A 19,680-nucleotide genomic window follows, 5' to 3' on the forward strand; every position below is an offset into this window, starting at 1 on the left:
CCTGGGCCTGAGGCAGAAGTAGTTTGCAATTGTTTGTTTTGGAGGAGGCCTCAGTGCAATGGAGGCGTGGACTCAGAGTTTCTCAGACTGGAGGAGCCCAGCGATGGTGTCTGCAGCTCTCCTGCACCAGACCTCTCCCCGCAGCCCGTCCCCAAGCTCCAGGGGGGGACAGCACCAACACCAGTGCCTCTGCTTCCCCGCAGACCCAAGCCCCTTTCGTCCAGCCCCATCATTGATCCAGCAGGTCCCGCTCTCTGGCCCTCAGATTCCTGGTTCCAATTCAGCTGTTAATCTGGCTGATCCAGGGCTGACCCTCCTTCTGACCCCAGACTCACCCACCCGAATTCGGCCAAAGCTGCTGCGGAAGAGAAATCCTGAGATAGATGTTCTTTCTCCTGGCTTTTCTTTCTGGGGTTTTGTGGGTCGGATTTCTTTTAAGAGGTTTGTTGCATGTGATAGATGGGGAAGAGATCAGGAGACTGTAGAACTGTGCCTGTCTTCTCTCTGCCATCTTGGCCGGAAGAACGGTGGGGTAGCATCTTTAAAAATCTCAAGTCCTCTGGAACTGTGATTGACTATTACTCTGAGCAAAGTTACTAAATCCTTCCAAGTTATTTATAATATTCTTTTCCCATTATAAATCATTCTGGCTCTACTTATTATTCTAAATCAGTTCATACCAGTCTTCTCAGATATCTCAGAAACCATACTTTTTACCACTTCTTATACCAAATTTTATTCCATCACTTTTATAAACAATAACTTGCTAGGGCTTTCCAATTGATGAGTACCCCTTTAAGTTTAAGAGTTGTTATAAAAAACTGAGGCATCTAGGTATCAATATACATCTGATATACTGGGCCTAGAGTTAGGAAGTCCTGAGTTCAAAACAAGCCTCAGAAATAATTGACCATGTGACCCTGGACAAGTTGTTTGACCTAGTTTACCTCAGTTTCCTCATCTGTAAAAGAAACTGGAGAAAGAAATGGCAAACTACTTGAATATCTTTACTCAGAAAACCTTGTGGGGTTCCAAAATGTCAGCCATGACTGAAAAATGAATGAACAATAAAAACATGTATCATGTCCCAATGTTATACTTTGAATGGCTTATTCTTGTCTTAGCCCTCTATTGATCGCTCATTCATGTTTATTCTTTTGAGTTTATCTTGACTCAGATTGTTAGCACTTGAAAGTTTAGATGCAGTTCTGATTACAAGTTCTCTATTTCATTAAAGAAAAATCCATTCCTTCCCAAAATAGGGCTTGCACAAACAAAATTAATGTGGCCAAGATTAAAATGAAAGCAGCAAACTGGGGAAGAGGGAATTACAGGAAAAATCTCTGATAAAGGTCTAATTTCTCAAATATATAGAAAACTGAGCTAAATTTATAAAAATATAAGTCTTTCCCCAAATAATAAATGAACAAAGGATATGAATAAGTAGTTTGCAGATAAAAAAAGCTATCTTTAGTCATATAAAAATGTTCTAAATCACAATTGATTAGAGAAATGAAAATAAAATAATTCTTGGGTACCACTTCACATCTATCATATTGGTTAATACAAAAAAAGGAAAATGATTACAGGAATTACAGGAAATGTGGGAAATTGGGGCACAAATGCATTGCTGATGAAACTGTGAACTGATTCAAATATTCTGGACACCAGTTTGGAATATGCTTATGCAATTGACCCAGCAATACCACTACTAGTTCTATATCTCAAAAGATTTTTTTTAAAGGAAAAGGACCTGTATATTCAAAAATATTTATAGCAGCTCTTTTTATAGAGGCAAAGAACTGGAAATTGAGAGGATGCTATCAATTGGTAAATAACCGAAGAAGTTCTGTTATATGATTGTATTGTACAGTACCACAGTACTGTTTGCTCTAAGAAATAACAAGGAGGATGCTTTCAAAAATACCTGGAAAAACTTACATGAACTGATGTGAAGCACAAAAAGATAATTTTACACAGTAACAATATTGAAGGATGGTCAATTGTGAATGTCTTAACTATTATCAGCAATAAAATGCCAAATATAATGTCACAATAGAGATATATTTTGCATGACTGCACATGTATAATTTATACCAAATTGTTTGCCTTCTCAATGAATGGAAAGGTGAAGGAGAATGGGAGACAATTTGGAACTCAATATTTTTTTTTAGGTTTTTGCAAGGCAAATGGGGTTAAGTGGCTTGCCCAAGACCACACAGCTAGGTAATTATTAAGTGTCTGAGACCAGATTTGAACCCAAGTACTCCTGACTCCAAGACTGATGCTTTATCCACTACGTCACCTTGCTGCCCCCTTTTTATTTGACTCTTATTGGCAGATTCCTAAGTTCCTTCGGAAATTTTCTTTTTTAGGTTTTTGCAAGGCAAATGGGGTTAAGTGGCTTACCCAAGGCCACACAGCTAGCTAATTATTAAGTGTCTGAGACTGGATTTGAACCCAGGTACTCCTGACTCCAGAGCTGGTGCTTTATCCACTATGCCACCTAGCTGCCCCAGGAACTCAATATTTTAAAAAATATCAAAAAATGTTTTATACGTATTTGGGAAAAAATAAAGCAAAGTACAAAATAAATGGGGATTAGAAAGAGTTGGACATGGCTGAAACAACTGAACAACAATGTACTTGTTACATGTTTGTTCTTTGCTCTATGAATTTTGACTATTGTAATTTTTTGCAATTACATCTTTGATTTGGGGGAGGGTTATTTGACTCCCCTCAAACTCTCCTAGGCTTTTTCTTTTCTATTTTGCCATTCCCTGACTTTCCCCAATTTCAGGTTTTTCTTTATCCGAATATTTTATTTTGAAAACTCAAATGGAAAATTATTTTCTACATTTATCTGTCTTCATTTAGTTGTGTACATTTAGCAACATCAGGTTATATCATCTACATGAATCTTTTTGTGATGAAGATGCTATAGCAATACTCAAAATCTCTTTCTAACTAGTGTCATTCTCAAGTCTCCTTTGAAGTAAGAGGCAGTGGATTCAGAAAAGTCTCTTGTCATTTCAGAGTGTCCTGGGGCTTACTGAAGAACAATTTAATAATTAGGATGCAAACTAATTATTTTTGATAACCAAGTACTGTCAGTTGTTTTTTTTTCACTTGGTATTAAAAAAGCTTAAATATTTATAGTTAAGAATACAGTGATACTATTGTTCTATTAGAAACCAGGAGGGATGGGAATTCAGGGAAGCCTGAAGGGATTTACATGAACTGATGCTGAGTGAGATGAGCAGAACCAGAAAAATACTGCATACCCTTACAGCAAAATGGAGGTGATGATCAAACCTTGATGGACTTGCTCATTCCATCATTGCAACAATCGGAACAATTTGGGGCTCTCTGCAATGGAAAATACCATCTGTATCCAGAGAAAGAACTGTGGAGTTTGAACTAAGACCAAGGACTATTAACTTTAACTTAGGAAAAAAAAACCTGATATCTTGTCTGATCTTGCTATCTCTTATACTTTATGTTTCTTCCTTAAGGATATGATTTCTCTCTCATCACATTTAATCTGGATCAATGTATACCATGGAAACAATGTAAAGACTGGCAAATTGTCTTCTGTTGGGGGGGTGGGGGTGGGAGTAAGATTAGGGAAAATTGTAAAACAAAATAAATAAAATCTTTTAAAAAAGAGAATAGAGTGATAACAACAAATTGATGTTTTGAGGGATTAAAACCATTACCCCATCCCTGAAAAAAAAACCTGTCTTATTAAATCAATAAAGGATATAAAGTATACCTTATCTGACTTCTTATTTTTTATAGAAGGAAGAAACAGAAACCTCTTTTCAGTTAGATTATTGAGCTTTGGACTGTTGAATAAAAGGGGACTTGAGCCACTGAGATCTTTGGGAGCAATAGTCCTTAGGATCTTATGAAAGAGAAAGGATCATTAAACAGGAAAGAGGGAATTCTTCACTTTACCATAGCTCCAAGCTTATTGTCCCTATCCCTTCTACTCAATTATAAGAGTATATATAGCTAGGGAGAGCAAAATTTCAAGGATAAGAAAATCATTTCTTCCAGATGTAGGGACTTAGGGTAAAAGTTCAAAAATCTTAAAATGTGGGAACTACTGTTCTGTGACTTCCCACTAGTAAAGAGTAAAAATGAATAAAAGAGAGGATTAAATTTATACTTACCAAAATCTGCTGGGTTGTGGTAAGTTGGACAGTTTAGACCTAAATCTCTCAAGTAAGGAACTAGATTTGAAACTCTCCCTCGGTATACGCATTGTCCTTGACTTAGGACATAAAGCTAAGGAAAAAAAAAGAAAGAGCATATGAGAAAAGAGAAGTAAAGGTGGTCTGATGTTCCTTTTCTCTTTGTAACAAAAGAGTTTGAAAGATCTTTTTTGTAAGATCTTTTTTTTTTTGGTACAGTTCCTCATCTCTACTTGGATTTCAATTTTCCATAAAAAGTATCAGTGTAAGTCTAAAGGGATAAATGACTCAAACCAGAAGATTGGGGAGATCAACTATTTTATTTTAACACTTTAATATAGATTTGAATTTTTCTTTGGAAGTAGCAATCCAAAGCTTTCACCCCACACAATTTTGTTATGATTTTGCATTTCACTTTGATCTAACTGAATTAATCAAATATTTGTCAAACTGCTCTGTCTTTAACATTTTTTAAAAAAAAAAATAAATGGATAAGTTTAAACCATAGTTATTAACAAAAACAAAGACAAAGCATCACCTTCTATGTCAACCAAAAAACCAATAAATATGAATGCAACCTAAGGAAATCAATCTATTGTATAAAATGAAGTATACCTGATCAAAGAGCTCAAACAGTTTAGCACTGGGTTGGTGGATTGTACAAATGATAGATCTGCCTCCCTGGGCCAAAGCTTTCATCAATGAGACAACTTGAAAACAGGAGGCACTGTCCAAACCACTGAAAGAGAAGAGAAAGGACAAGAAACCTGTGGATATCAGTGTCCAGAGAAGCAGAAGATTGAGTTGGATGATTAGAGATGAATTCTTCCCTCTTCTAGCTGTAGAAAGCTCAGTGGCCTTAAGGGCTATGATGCTGTGTTAAAAGAACCATTTTGCACTTTGTTTTGGGAATGTTATTATCTGACATCTTTATTGGCAAAATGCCTGGTGATTTAGAAAGATTAATCTAATCATGGGCAGAGAAAATTTCAAGCAATCCTAGTATAGGAAAGTGGGGAAGTTCTTTAATAACTTGCCAAGCAACAGATCTGCCTCCAACATGTATATTAAAAATAATTTCTGTTGTCAGTATGTGAGGGTAACATACAATCTTTTAACTTCTAGCAGTGGGTTACATGCAGAAAAATGTTTCAATGGATAATTAGATCTATTTGATGACAAACACACAAAGTCTTCTGTTTTCTAAAGAAAATGAAGAATACTGGGACAGTCAATTTCTTCAGCTCAGTCCTCAGACTAACAAATATTTCCTATTTTCCAAACATCTGTGTTTCTAGTTGTAGTTCTAGTTCTGTAGTGACAGGAAAAGTTAATTGACTGACAGGTGGTATCAACAAAATTACACAGGGTATATAAGACCTATCCTGACTTCCCTACCCCAGGATCTTCTCTAGTTGCTAGACCTGGACAAGACCTGCCTCATGCTCTCAGATTTCTTGGTTTCTAGAATCTTTTTTCATGGTTTGCCTAGAACCTTAAATTCCTGACCATGTTCCCATTTCTATTCCTATTTCGTCTTACTGTGTGGTAGATCTTCTACAATTTCATAAGATTAATCAGCATCTGCTATGGTATTGGACCTTGTGGGAAGAAAGCTTAATTATTACTCAACAGAACATTTTCCAACTATTTTTACTCTACCTGAACTCATTTTCTACTTCTAATCCTTTTTATACTCTTCCCACCCCAGTTGCTGATGTGCATCCCCAATTACCTTATCCTTTACTCCTATTCACATCAAAATATTCTCCAATGTCCCCAATGCCACTTCCAGATTTTCCTTTTATGTATTTTCACTTATGTGCTTCTTCTCTTTTGATGATCATACTAACCATGTTGATCATCCAATCCAGATACTAGTGACCTTCATCTGTCTATAATGAAGATAGTCTCCTTTCTTCATGACTGGCTCAAAGTCCCTCTCACCATTCTAACTTCTGTCTCATTCTAGGGAAATTTCAACATAGATACTGATGTTTTTTTTCAAATACTTTAATCAGTTCTTCAATCTGCTTAATTCCAAAGATGACTTCAGATATATACAGAGACAATCATATTTGATTTTTGTCATCACCCATAAGTGTTCACCTCTATGTTCACAAATTCCAAAATTATTTTAATCTGATCACAGTATTTTGTTGTTTCATTTTTCCTTTTGTCTTACAACTCTGAAACCTGTACTGATTTCCATTCCCATTACCCTTTAGCTCCATCCCAGACCATCACCACTATACTGGCTCTATTATTCTTTTCCTTTTTACAATCCCTTACTAACCAAGTTAATGTTTACTCTCAAGTCCTTTGCTGCATATCCTATCACTACTCCCATTTTATCAAATCCCAATCTTGAATTATTCTTACCATCTATCTCCTTTACTCCTATTGAGTTGTTGAATGAAGCTAGAGTAAATCACTAAACTATGTTTATTGGGTCCACCACAAATAAATGCTCTCTAATTTTAATAGGGTTTTTCATTAAAGCATGGCAATCATTACATTCTTCCTTAATTAATTCATTATCCCAGTCTCCACAAAGGCTTTGCAACTTTTTTCATTTCTCCCAGATTCTTGTCATACCTTCTTTGTTGAAGACCTCACCTTATACTTTCATTAAAAAATGATGCCATTCTCTGAGAGCTCCCTCTTTTCCTCTTCCCTATACCCTACATCATTCACACATCTATTTTCACTTTCATTTTTGTATCCATTGAAAAGGTGACCTTTCTCTAGGCAATGCCAATCCTTTCATGGAAGGAAATTTTCTTAACTTGGGGACCATGAATTAAAAAAAAAACTCAATTTTTTTTGATAACCACATTTCTATAATTGGTAGAGTCTGAAATTCTATGTATTTTATTTCATACATTTAAAAAACTTACTCTAATTTAATAAGGGGGCTACAAATTTCAGTAGATTGTTAGGTGGTTCATAAATATAAAAATAAGGCAGAGCCCCCTGCTCTATGTTCAAGTTTGGTCCCAACCCATCCCATCTTCTCCACTGACCCTCCCATCATCCCCATTCTCCTTATCTTGATCTCTCACTATCTATTATTTTCTTTTTTTGACACCTACAAGCACACCCAGGTCTCCCCTACCTTAAGAAAACCCATCTCTTGTTCTTACTTTTCTCCATAGCTACCATCTCAAATCTTTCCTCCCCTTCAAAACTAAACTCTTTGAGATGTTCATCTAACTAGTTTCCTTTGCTTCTGCAAACAAATGACCTATATATATGCTTCTTCTACATTGTACTAGTAAACTTCATTTTTTCTAATCCCAATATAAAATTGACATTTATTCTATTTAATTTCTTCTACAAATGTTCAACCCAGAGTTTTAGCCTTTCAAAATCTTTTTGAGGGGCGTCTAGGTGGCTCAGTGGATAGAGCACTAGCCCTCGAGTCAAGAGTGCCTGAGTTCAAATTCGTCCTCAGACACTTAATAATTACCTAACTGTGTGGCCTTGGGCAAGCCACTTAACCCTATTTGCCTAGCAAAAACCTTAAAAAAAAAAAAAGATCTTTTTGAATTCATATTCTGCCACTCAATATGTTAGCCCTCCAAACATCAACTGCTAATGGATAGGTCGAGCTAATATAATACAAATATAATAATATAATAATAACAAATATAATACAAATGACAATTCTACCCAAACTAAACTACCTGTTAACTACCAATTAAAATTCCAAAAAAATTAATGAGTTAGAAAAAGTGGTAAGTAAATTCATATGGAGAAATAAAAAGTCAAGAATTTCTAGGCATTCAATGAGAAAAGTGCAAAAGAAGGTGGCTTAGCTCTACCAGATCTAAAATCATATTATAAAGCATCAGTCATCAAAACTATTTGGTATTGACTAAGAAATAGAGTAGTGGACTAGTGGAATCAACTGGTTCAATAGGAGAAAACGATTATAGTAATCTGCTGTTTGATAAACCCCAAAAGTCCAGCTATTGGGATAAAAACTCTCTCTTTAATAAAAACTGCTGGGAAAATTAGAAGTTCGTGTGGAAGAAACTTAGACACCTCGCATTCTATTTAAGATCAAAATGGATACAGGATTTAGAATAAAAACAATATTATAAACAAACTAGAAAATCAAGGAATAGTTTACCTGTGAGATCTATGGGAAGAGAAACAGTTTATGACTAAGGAAGAGATGGAGAACATCACTAAAAAACAAACTAGATGATTTTGATTACATTAAATTAAATTAAAAAGCTTTTTGCACAGGTAAAACTACTGTAACCAAGATCAAAAGAAATGTAGTAAACTTAGAAACAATCTTTACAACTAGTATTTCTGAGAAAGGACTCATTTCTATAATATATATATATAGAGAACTGAGTCAAATTTTTTTTTAAAAGCCATTCCCCAATTGACAAATGGTCAAAGGATATGCAAAGGCAATTTACAGATGAGATCAAAGTGATCAATAGTCAAATGAAACATTGCTCTAAATTATTACTTATTAGAGAAATGCAAATTAAAGCATCTCTGAGGTACCACCTCACACCTCTCAGACTGGCCAATATGACCAGAAAGGGCAATGATCATTGTTGGAAATCTAGGATACTAATACATTTTTGGTGGAGCTGTGAATGAATCCAACCTTTCTGGACAGTAGTTTGGAACTATGCCCAAAAGGCAACAAAAATGTGCGTACCCTTTGATCCAGCAATACCACTATTGGGTCTATACCCTGAAGAGATGATGAAAAAGGGTAAAAACATCACTTGTACAAAAATATTCATAGCAGCCCTGTTTGTGGTGGCAAAGAATTGGAAATCAAGTAAATGTCCTTCAATTGGCTTAACAAACTGTGCTATATGTATGTCATGGAACACTATTGTTCTATTAGAAATCAGGAGGGATGGGAATTCAGGGAAGTCTGGAGGAATTTACATGAACTGATGCTGAGTGAGATGATCAGAACCAGAAAAACATTGTACACCCTAACAGCAACATGGGGGTGATGATCAACCCTGATGGACTTGCTCATTCCATCAGTGCAACAATCCAGAACAATTTGGGACTATCTGAGATAGAGAATACCATCTGTATCCAGAGGAAAGAACTGTGGAGTTTGAACAAAGACCAAGGACTATTACCTTTAATTTAGGGGAAAAAAACTGATATCTTATTGTCTGATCTTGCTTTCTCTTTTACTTTATGTTTCTTCCTTAAGGATATGATTTCTCTCTCATCATATTCAATTTGGACCAATGTTTACCATATAAACAATGTAAAAACTGGCAAATTGCCTTCTGTGGGGATTGGGGGGGAAGTAAAATTAGGGGAAAAATTGTAAAACTGAAAATAAATAAAATCTTTAAAAAATATGCTAGCTCTCCCTCTCAGTTCCACATCACCTGTAAATGTGCTAAGTGTATTATCTATATGCCTTTGGCCAAGTCATTTATAATCATATTAAACAGGGAAGCATCAAGCAGAAATCCTTGTAGCAACTGTACTTGGGATCTATACTGGCTTCTATCCAGTCTCCTTACAATTGTAACTTGTTTGGCACAATATGTAGAGGATTGAATTTGAAGTCAGGAAGATCTGATTTCAAAGTCAACTTCACATACCTTCTAGCTGTATGACTCTGGACAAGTCATTTAACCTCTATCTGCCTCAGTTTTCTGAACAATAAGATAAGGATAATAAAACTTATGCCTTACAGAATTATTCCGAGGATCAAATGAGATATTTGCATGGCACTTTGCCCATAGTGGCACAATGTTAATGCTTATTCTCTTCTCCCTTCCCTAATAACCAATTTAGAAAAGACAGGAGTATTTTTGAATAGGGATGAATTCATAGATATTTAAATGCAATATAGCAAAGTGAACTGATCGTTGTTTAATGTTAGTAGGATCTTTGCTGTCTTTCATAAAGGAATAATGTTATAACAGATTTTTCTAACATACCTGGTAGGTTCATCAAAGAACATGACAGGTGGATTGTTCACCAATTCCAAGGCAATGGCAAGGCGTTTTCTCTGGCCTCCAGAAAGACTTCCTGTTCTTATGTTAGCACAGGACAACAGACCCAAAGCTGTTAGAATCTCCTTCACCTAGGAGATTAATTCAATAATATAAATGCTAAGTTATCACATTCAAACTATAATGTTTATTTTAGTGAAGACATGGAAACATAATTAAATTACTCAAGTTATTTTATACACAGTGCCACATAGCCTTCTCTATTGCAAAACCTTCAAGTTATCCTTCTTTTAGTCTATGTAATTCTCTTATAATAGAGGTAAAGTATGTAAAGTTCCTGAAAACATTTGCAGAATCTACATACTCTCCATGTCAACACTGATGCACATTTATGAATTGTATATAATTCTTGATTCAGATCAATGACTATAATTTGATCAGTCATGCAAAAAATTATTCATATTAATAGACCAAAATAAAAATATGAGTCAATACCATTTAAAGACATCACTATCTGCTCCCTTAATAACCATACATTTCAGCCCACCCTCCTTCTGTCATCTTTAGGTTTTTCTATTCTATTGTTAACAAACTGCCCTTCATAATAGGGTCCTTTCTCTGAAATTTTTTTGCATATACCTAGAGGCAAATATATTTATTCCCTCCAACAGAATGCAAGGTCCTTAATGGTAGAACTTTCTTGTCTTCGTATAGCCAGGACTTAGTTGGGTGTCTCATATACAGTAGACATTTAATATACATTTTCCAAATTAAATTTACAATGCAATATAGATAGAAGTTGATATTGAAACCAGAAAGATCTGAGTTCATGTCTAGCCTCTGACATATATTGGCATTTACAATGAAATGAAATTTGGAAATGGAATTTACAAAAAGGCCTGTGACTCTTCATTTTCATCTGCAATAGGGTCACATCTAGGTATGTCGCAATGGAAAACCAGAGTCTAATAGTGTATTAGTTTGTCATTTCCCTTATTAATGTAGGCCCCTGCCAATCAAAGACTGCAGGTATTACTCTTCAAATTCCATTACTATATTTTAACAAGGAGATGGGTTAATCAAAAAGAGAGAACTCACTAGAAAAATTTTACTATTTTGGGTTTCTTAATTATTCAGGATTTGCATAAAATGTTACTTCAGTAATGGAATGCAGAGTACATTTCTAAGCTATATCTTAATATAGGGCAAAATAGAAAAAGGAATGCAAACAAGCCAGATTCTCATTCTTATCACTGAGACTTTTTTCCCCATGAAGATGGTAACAAAAGTCTCTTTCTTTACACTTTCTCTTTCCAGAATTTATTACTTTTAATTGAATTAAATAATTAAATTCTCTTCAGTAGGTTCATCTGGGAAAGAATTTTTCATAAAACTATATATCACAGCAATTTATGCTTTTATCTAATTTGTTTTTATGAGGGATAAGATGCTTCCTTAATTAAAATTTCTGACTTGCTGAGAGATGAATGCAAATTGTACATCTGAAATAGTAAATACAGTTTTAGAACAGCATTTACAAAATACTGAAATTATTTAATAACACTTTTAAAACATTTATTATTAGGGAGCCCTAATTAATAGCATTCACAGGCATAGATTTCACAGGCATAAGAAATTCTCAATCAAGGAAATTTTCTCTATCAGAATAGATCAATGATTTCTCTGGAATTTGTTATAATTTGCCTGGGATCACAATATGTCAGAGGCAAAATTTGAACTCAGATCTTTCTGGTTTCAATATCAACTTTCTATCTATACTGCTTTCTAAAATAATTAAAGAGATAAATATCTACTTAGTAACCACTATATGATACAAACTACTGGGTGTTGAGGATACAAATACAAAAACAAATAGTAATTTTACATTGCATTAGGAAGTGGAGGGAGAAAGTACAGAAAAAAATAAATGTAAAATGCATACAAAGCAAGCGGTAGAGAGGGGTGGAGAAAAATTGGTTGCTAAAGAAAAGGTCCTGCATAATGAGAGAAGGGGAATACCTGAACAAGACCAGACACCTTCTTCAATCAAAGAAACTTTCCAACCCTCAGAGATTTTAATTTCTGAAAGTGAGAATTATTCACAAATATCTATCTCTTATCTTGACTCCCTCCCCTCCATTTTTTATCTTGCCATACAAATTTTGTCTCTTCTAAAGGAAAGAAAATCCACAGTTATAAAAGACCAGTCTAGTGTAGGAATAGCTTTGAATTATGTTGATCTTTGGGATCATTATGAAGTAGAGTTAGATCCTACCTATATTCAATTTCTATGGTTCCTTTTTACTCCTTAAACAAACTGTGACTTAGCATTCCATCTCCTAGTCAAGCAAGTAGGTGATACAATGAATAGAACTCCAATCCTAGAGTTAGGAGGAGCTGAGTTCAAATCAGACACTTGACTCTTACTAGCTATGTGACCATGGGCAAGTCACTTAACCCTGATTGTCTTGCATCCAGGACCATCTCCAGTCATCCTGATTTATATCTGGATACTGAACTCAGATGGTTCAGAAAGTTAAGCACCTTCTCACTGAAATCCAATTTATTTACTTGTCATGGCATCACCTCCCTGATGCCATGGTCTTCTTCGAGAATGAAGGACAAACATCACCTTCATCATCGTCAAAAGTTAGAATATCATTTTGAAGATGGGTGATTGACCTATTCACAGTTAAAGGGGATTTTAGAAATCATCTGGTCTAAAACCTTCATTTTCCAAATCAGAATACTGAAAGTTGATTAATTTCCATATTTTTCATATTTATTGGATCTTGATTGCTTTTGTTTCATCAAAACTTAGGCTAGCCCCAGATAAGAGATAGAACATATTTTCTGCACAAATAAGATTAGATAGATTCTTTCAAGTATCACTGTCATCCTATTCCAATACTAAAACTCTTTAAAACCCTTTGTATCACTGTTCATAACAACCCCATCTTATTTAGGAGATTAAGGAATTTCAGGATATTCCAGAATAATTTACTTACATCTTATTAAGGAGATTTTTCTCTCTGATAATATGAATTAAAAGACATTAAATGAATATTTAGATGAAGATTAAAAATGCTTCAAAAGAATCTGCTATTAACCTTTACTTTTTAGAAATGCTTCAAGTGTTTCTTTTTTTATTGAATGTTCATCTTTTTTCATTAGTACTTATGTTCCAACTTTCAGGGTAGGTCACTTTGTCTTATATCTTCAGTTCCTTTAGTCTTTGAAAAACATTATTTAATTATCTCTTGTGGTTTCTTTCTAGTAAGTACAAAAAAATCTTTTGTTATTAAAATTTTCTTCCTTTATTTTTAAAAGTCTTTCTCCGGATTGCTCATAGAATTTGTTCTTTTTCAGTGGAGTTGTTAAATGTAAAAATTTTGTGTCTTTTGGAGGGGAGGTGTTAGATTTTTTTTTTTTGATTAGCAATTTTGCTTTCTGTGTCCAGAAGGTCTGAGGATCTTTCTTGTGTCATTTATTGGATATGTTGACTTGTATATTTCTGGGAGAATTAAAATCCATAAGATATCTGTAAACATTCTATCTATAAGACAATAAAATGTAATGCAATAAAATACAGATTTAATAAGAACCTATTATTACCCAGGCACTGTGCTAAGCATTGGGGAAACAAACAAATAAACAAACAAAAACAGTCCCTACCCTCAAGAAACTTAAAATCTATGAGGGGAAGACAACACATAAAAGCTGGAAAGCAGTCTGGGAGAAAGACCACTTTGGATACTCAGCACGGACTTGAAATCAAGAAGAACTACAGATTGAAAGTGGAGAGTAGATCAACATAGATATTATGCTTCCTTTTAATATTATTGCTTTTTTTCCCCCTCTTTTCTTTCAGATTGTTCTTTACTTTTGCAATTCCACAATTTGAAATTCCAATGAACTATCTTGTTTCTTTGGTGAAGTTTGCCATGATAAATTCAAGTTCTTTATTTTTCTATTTTGCAAGTTAAATCTTCTGTGCAGACAATACAGTTTTCGTTTAAAATTCTTATTTCTCTTTTACATTATTCAGGAACATTTGTTTTTGTTCTACGCTCTCTTCAGAATCCACAGAGTTCTATGGCTCACAAGGTATTGATTTATTTTTGTTTGTTTATTTTGTAATATTTATTTATAGATGCCTGGAATTTTGCTTCTTTTGTAGGACATCTTAGCAGTGTTATTAATAGCTTTCATGTTGATTTATTTGATTATGATCAAGGTTTTTAATGAGTTTTATTTCCCCTGAGCTCTTTAGTAATGACAGTTATTTTTCTTTATTTTCACATATTACTCACTTTCTGACTCTTTCTCTTTTGACAGTTTCCCTGGGATTTCAAAGCTGTCTCAAGCTCCTCCCATAGTGGGCCATTCATAGCTCATTAATTTATGTCTCTACCCCCAACTGACTTCTGGGATGACATAGCTGTCCCATTCTGGATGTTCAGTTCTGCATCACTGGCTTAAACAGAGTACTTACTACAAAACCACATTTAAGGGTTTTGTTCTAATTCTCTGGCTGAGCTTAATTGAAGTACAGAGAATTATGACTCCTCACAGCTATCCTTGATTCTGATGAAAAGTGTCATTTGGGTCTGGCAGGTGCTGGGGTGGGGGTGGGGAGGAAAGAGGGCATAGAATTGAGCCTATGGACTGTTGGCTGGTGTGACTTGCTGCCACAGCATGGTAGATGGTGTCAGCCTTAGTTTCTTCAGTGGCAAAATGGGGAAAACAATATCACCTATCTTATAGGATTGATATGAGTATTTATCAAATAAAAAAACTGCAAAATGCTTAGCCCAGTGCCTGAGGCAAGGTAGATGCTTCCATTTCTCATCCTTCCCTTTCTTGGGGGAAGCAAAAGTAGAGGATGGGGGATAGTGTTAATAGTGGTTTACAGTAGCAGCAGAAAATAATGTCCTTGCATGTGATCTGAGAGGAAAGTCCAAAGACATTCTTCCTAAATCTCAACCTTCTCTGTAAAAAGAGGAGGGAAGAGTGAATTCTCTCAGCAGCATGATATTAGAATCTTTCTTTCCAGTCAAAGATAAGTTTCCTATATAGTACCATTTCTAAGAGCTGTTCAAGTTCAAGAGTTCTGATATTTCAGAATTCTGGCATCAGACATTTGGAGATATAGGAATATATCATACATCATGCTTTCTGAAGAAAGAAGAGGGAAGTTCTCATAGTTGTACATCATCCTATCTGGAAAATAAAGTCAGGTAGTTTTTTGCATCGTGCAGTACTGATGAGTAAGTGTTTGCTTATTCAGTAGGTGCCACCATATGTTTGCGTTTCGGGGCCAACTGATTCTAAACCACCAGATAAAACCTTGTGGATATTTTTAGGACTCTCCAGAATCACAAAGAAAAATCCTACATCATTCCCAAGTTCATTTTCCTTCTGGGAGGAGCTAATGTTTTGTGTTCTATATTTGTTTACTGACTTCTGTCAGTTCACAGCATCTTATGTACTTTCTGTGAAATTAAATGAAAGCTATCCCCTACCCACATCTACGTTTTATACTGAATGCCTATAAGAAGCCTGAAAGATTTGTTACTCAGAGTTAAGCACAAACTATACGTAAGCTTTATTTTGTACATGATCCTGGATAAACTCCAGGTGGGGACAATTCTCCAGAGACAAAATGATCTTCTTAGAAGTTAACCCCAAGGATTATATTGTCTTGTGGACAGTCTTAGGGAAACCCAAAATTAATGGTTGCCATGTATCATAATATTGACTAAATACTGTCATCAGAGTACCTGTAGGAAAGAAAACAATATGAAAGCTCCCCTAAAAATTAGGAGAAAGGTAATTGAAATGGAATGTTATTCTCTGTCTTCTCCCCATGCCAAATTCAATCATTCATATGAAACAAGTTTCTGGGAAGATAAGAGATGACTACAACTCATTTATGAAACTAAAATTGTTTCTGATAGTTTCTAAAAAGTATTGGCTATCATGTAAAATTCCAGTTTTGTTCAGGAAGCAATATGAGAAGAACAAAGATAATTGGGAGAGAGAGAGAGAGAGAGAGAGAGAGAGAGAGATTGAGATTGGCCTTGGTTTCTAATTTTTTTTAAATACAAATTAATCTGGATGTGCATTTAGTTTTAAAGTTAAAATACCTAATAGCTATACAATTAACATTGAGTTTGATAGCTATTGATCATTTGAACTGAGAAGTAAATATCATTTCCTTTGACTTCTTTGCTGCTTTTGTGTTACAGATATTGGGTATTAAGAAGTCATCATGCTCTCTAGACATTGTTTTGTCTTTGGGCCCAAGTATCTATGAATACTGGGTAACAGCAAGGTATTGCCTATACTAACAAAAGACCTAATTCAGTTTAAAATGTTAATGACTCACTTTTAAGCTATACATACCATCTCCTTCCTGCCTTCATCCTTCTCTTGAAGTTTTAGATGAGCTGAAACCTGAAACAGGACAAAAGCAAACAGGAGGAAGTTATCTAAAAGGAGGTTGTAGTTAGAAGAATCACATTCCAAATAACAAAACCAAAACAGACAAAAGATTACATGAAAGGCACACACATGATTTAAAGGATAACTTGTGCCATTAGTTAGATCTACTCAATTGCCTTTCTTGTAATTGGATGATTAGAATAGGAAAAGGAAAACTACAGGAAGCTTGCTCCTTTCATTTAGTTTAATGTGCTTATTTCTTTATTAGGGTATAAAGTTTGTTATAGAACACAAATAAATATCTTGGGTTCCTAGACATCTTATTTAAGTGATCCTAATTTTTCAGTGAGGTAAATGGAAAAATAGAGAATTTAATTATAATATTTGTAAACCTAAGGATGTAACAACACATAGGAGACCTGTGTAGTCCCTGCTTTGCCACTATCTTGTGTGACCTTGGTAAATTTAACTTTTTCTCAATCCTTCTATTGACTTCTCTATAATCTTTGATACTGGTGTTCACTTAGCTCCTTGAAACTCTTTCCTCTCCAGATTTTGAGTTACCTCACAAGCTATCTTGGTTTTTCTCCAACCTATCAGACTACTCCTTCTCTGACTCCTTTGTGGAATCACATCCTTTAACTTTATGTCCCTCAGGGATCTGCCCTGGGCCCTCTTCTTTTCTTCCTCTATACTATTTAACTTGGTAATCTCATCAGCTCTCATGGGTTTAATTACCATCTTTAAGTGGATAATTCTCAAATCTACCAATCCTACTCTAATCTCTCTGCTGACTTCCAATCTTACAACTCCAACTGCCTTTTAGACATCTCTTATTGGATGCACAATAGATATCTTTAACTCAACATGCCCAAAACTGAACACACCATCTTTCCTGAAACTCATCCTTTTCCTAACTTGCCTATCACTATATAGGGTGACACCATCTTTCTGAGCCTTCAGGCTAACAACTTGAAGGTTTTCTCCTCTGACACTGCCAGCACTCTGTTGCAGTCCTTCAACATCTCATGTCTAGACCACTGAAATGGCCTGCTGATAGATCTGCCTGCTTCAAATCTCTCTCTACACAAATACATTCAACTACTAAGGTGATTTTCGCAAAACACAGTCATTTGTCCTTCTTATTAAATTCCAGAGGCTCTCTATAGCCTCAGGATCAAACATAAAATTTTGGTGTTTAAAGTTCTTCCACACCTCTGACCCACACCTTTCTAGTTTTTTTATGTTACTCCTCATCATATACTCTTTGTTGCAGTGGTACTGCCCTCCTTGTTTTTTTTTATGAAGACTACTCTGTTTCTCAGCTTCATGTATTTTTATTGGCTACCTCCTATGCCTAGAAGGCTATTTCTCTTCATCTCCACCTCTTGGCTTCACTGTATTTCTTCATATTCCAATTAAGATCTCATCTTCTACAGGATATCTTTCTCAGCTTCTCTTAATTCTACTGCCTTCCCTCTTTTAATCATTTCTTATTTATCTTGTATATTACTTGTTTTGTAAATACTTGTTTTTATGTTGATTATAATTATATTTAGAATATAAACTCCTTGAAGGCCCAGACTGCCTTTTGTTTCTTTTTGTCTCCCCTATTCTTAGCACAATGTTTATGGATTGACCAAGATCTTTGAGTGAATCTCATTTATTGAGTGAATCTCATTTATTATGATCAAATGCAATGTGGGTAAAAGTCTTTGGAGAATAAAAAATGTCCCAATGTCAAAGGTAAAGACATTTTATATTTATTTTAAAGGAAGATAGGATATATCCCAATTTTAAATGACTATAAAAGATCCTAACAATGGAAATAAAGTTACAACAAAAAGTCATTAATAATACTGAGAATCAAAATTAATTAATCATTCATAATACTTTTTAAGTCCCAGAAACTTCAGCATGTATTTGATTCAATCAAGAAGTGGAGCTCTGAGGTCTGAAAGTCTATTTAAACATGTCTATATTTTAAGTCACATAGCAGTCTATATGATAGTATAATTATAATTAATATTTCAAATATATTTATTTGATATGAATCTGTGAATTATGATGCCTGAATATAATAATATGAATATACTAGATACCTAAGTCATAGGTTAAATGGAAAAAAGGAACAATTTCATTGTTTTTCCCAAGTTATAAATACTCTCCTATCAGTCTCCCTCTTCTTCAATCATCTATATTTCTCTGTTCAAACGATATCTCTTCCTAACCCCTTAAGAGCAGAGATTATGCTTTCATATATTGTTTGTATCTTCTGTGCTTGTCAGCAAAGTCTTACACAAAGCACATAAATATTTAAGGGAGTATATTGTTAAATTCAGTGTCTACTATTCCTTTTTAATAGTTCACTTGAGGGCTATATGCCCAAATTCCCATTGATCTACTTTAGGCCCATACTGAAGTGATTTAGAACACAAACTTCATATTTATAATAGAGTGAAATGAGAAAAGTTCTTGAAGAACAGCTCCTTCAGAGTCTTCATATAATAGCTATGGGGAAGAATACCTATCAGGAAAAACTTGGAATAAATTCTTTTACTTTAATGAGTTAAGATCCTTTGGTATCTACTACTCTCTATTGTATTTATGTGTGAATATATATATATGTATATATATATATATATATATATATATATATATATATATATATATATATATACAGACACACACACACACACTTGACGATAGAAAGAATGTGGCAAAGTCTAAACTATAACGATAAAACATTTGATATACAGTTGTATGGATCTCAGGGGCCATGTAGTTCAGTCTCCTCATTTTATAGGTAAAAAAACTAAGACTCAGGGAAAATAAAAGACTTGTCCAAGGTTATAGGTTATAATCAGCCTATGGCAGCCAAGTGTCAAGTAGATAGAATAATGAATAATGAACTGTCAGGAAGACCTGAGTTCAAATTCTGAATTAGAAAAATACTAATTGTGTGACTCTGGGAAAATCACTTAACCTCCTTCTGTCTCTGCTTCTTCTTCAGTAAAATTGGGAAAATTATGCCACCTCACAGGGTTGTTGTAAAGATCCAA

The 19,680-nt window shown here is 34.6% G+C and overlaps 1 protein-coding gene across 1 annotated transcript in view; it reads right to left on the reverse strand.

Annotated features, from left to right (window-relative positions):
- ABCG1 (ATP binding cassette subfamily G member 1) overlaps window positions 1-19,680 on the reverse strand; it is a 110,818-nt gene that overhangs the window by 43,910 nt on the left and 47,228 nt on the right. The window contains exons 5-8 of the mRNA XM_074213916.1: window positions 16,580-16,630; window positions 10,157-10,302; window positions 4,815-4,938; window positions 4,179-4,293 (exon numbers count right to left, since the gene is read on the reverse strand). Of these exons, the coding sequence (XP_074070017.1) occupies window positions 4,179-4,293; window positions 4,815-4,938; window positions 10,157-10,302; window positions 16,580-16,630 (436 nt within the window). The remainder of the gene's footprint in view (window positions 1-4,178; window positions 4,294-4,814; window positions 4,939-10,156; window positions 10,303-16,579; window positions 16,631-19,680) is intronic.

The sequence above is a fragment of the Macrotis lagotis genome, chromosome 1 (assembly GCF_037893015.1).
Source record: "Macrotis lagotis isolate mMagLag1 chromosome 1, bilby.v1.9.chrom.fasta, whole genome shotgun sequence".
In the NCBI taxonomy this organism is placed as follows: domain Eukaryota; kingdom Metazoa; phylum Chordata; class Mammalia; order Peramelemorphia; family Peramelidae; genus Macrotis; species Macrotis lagotis.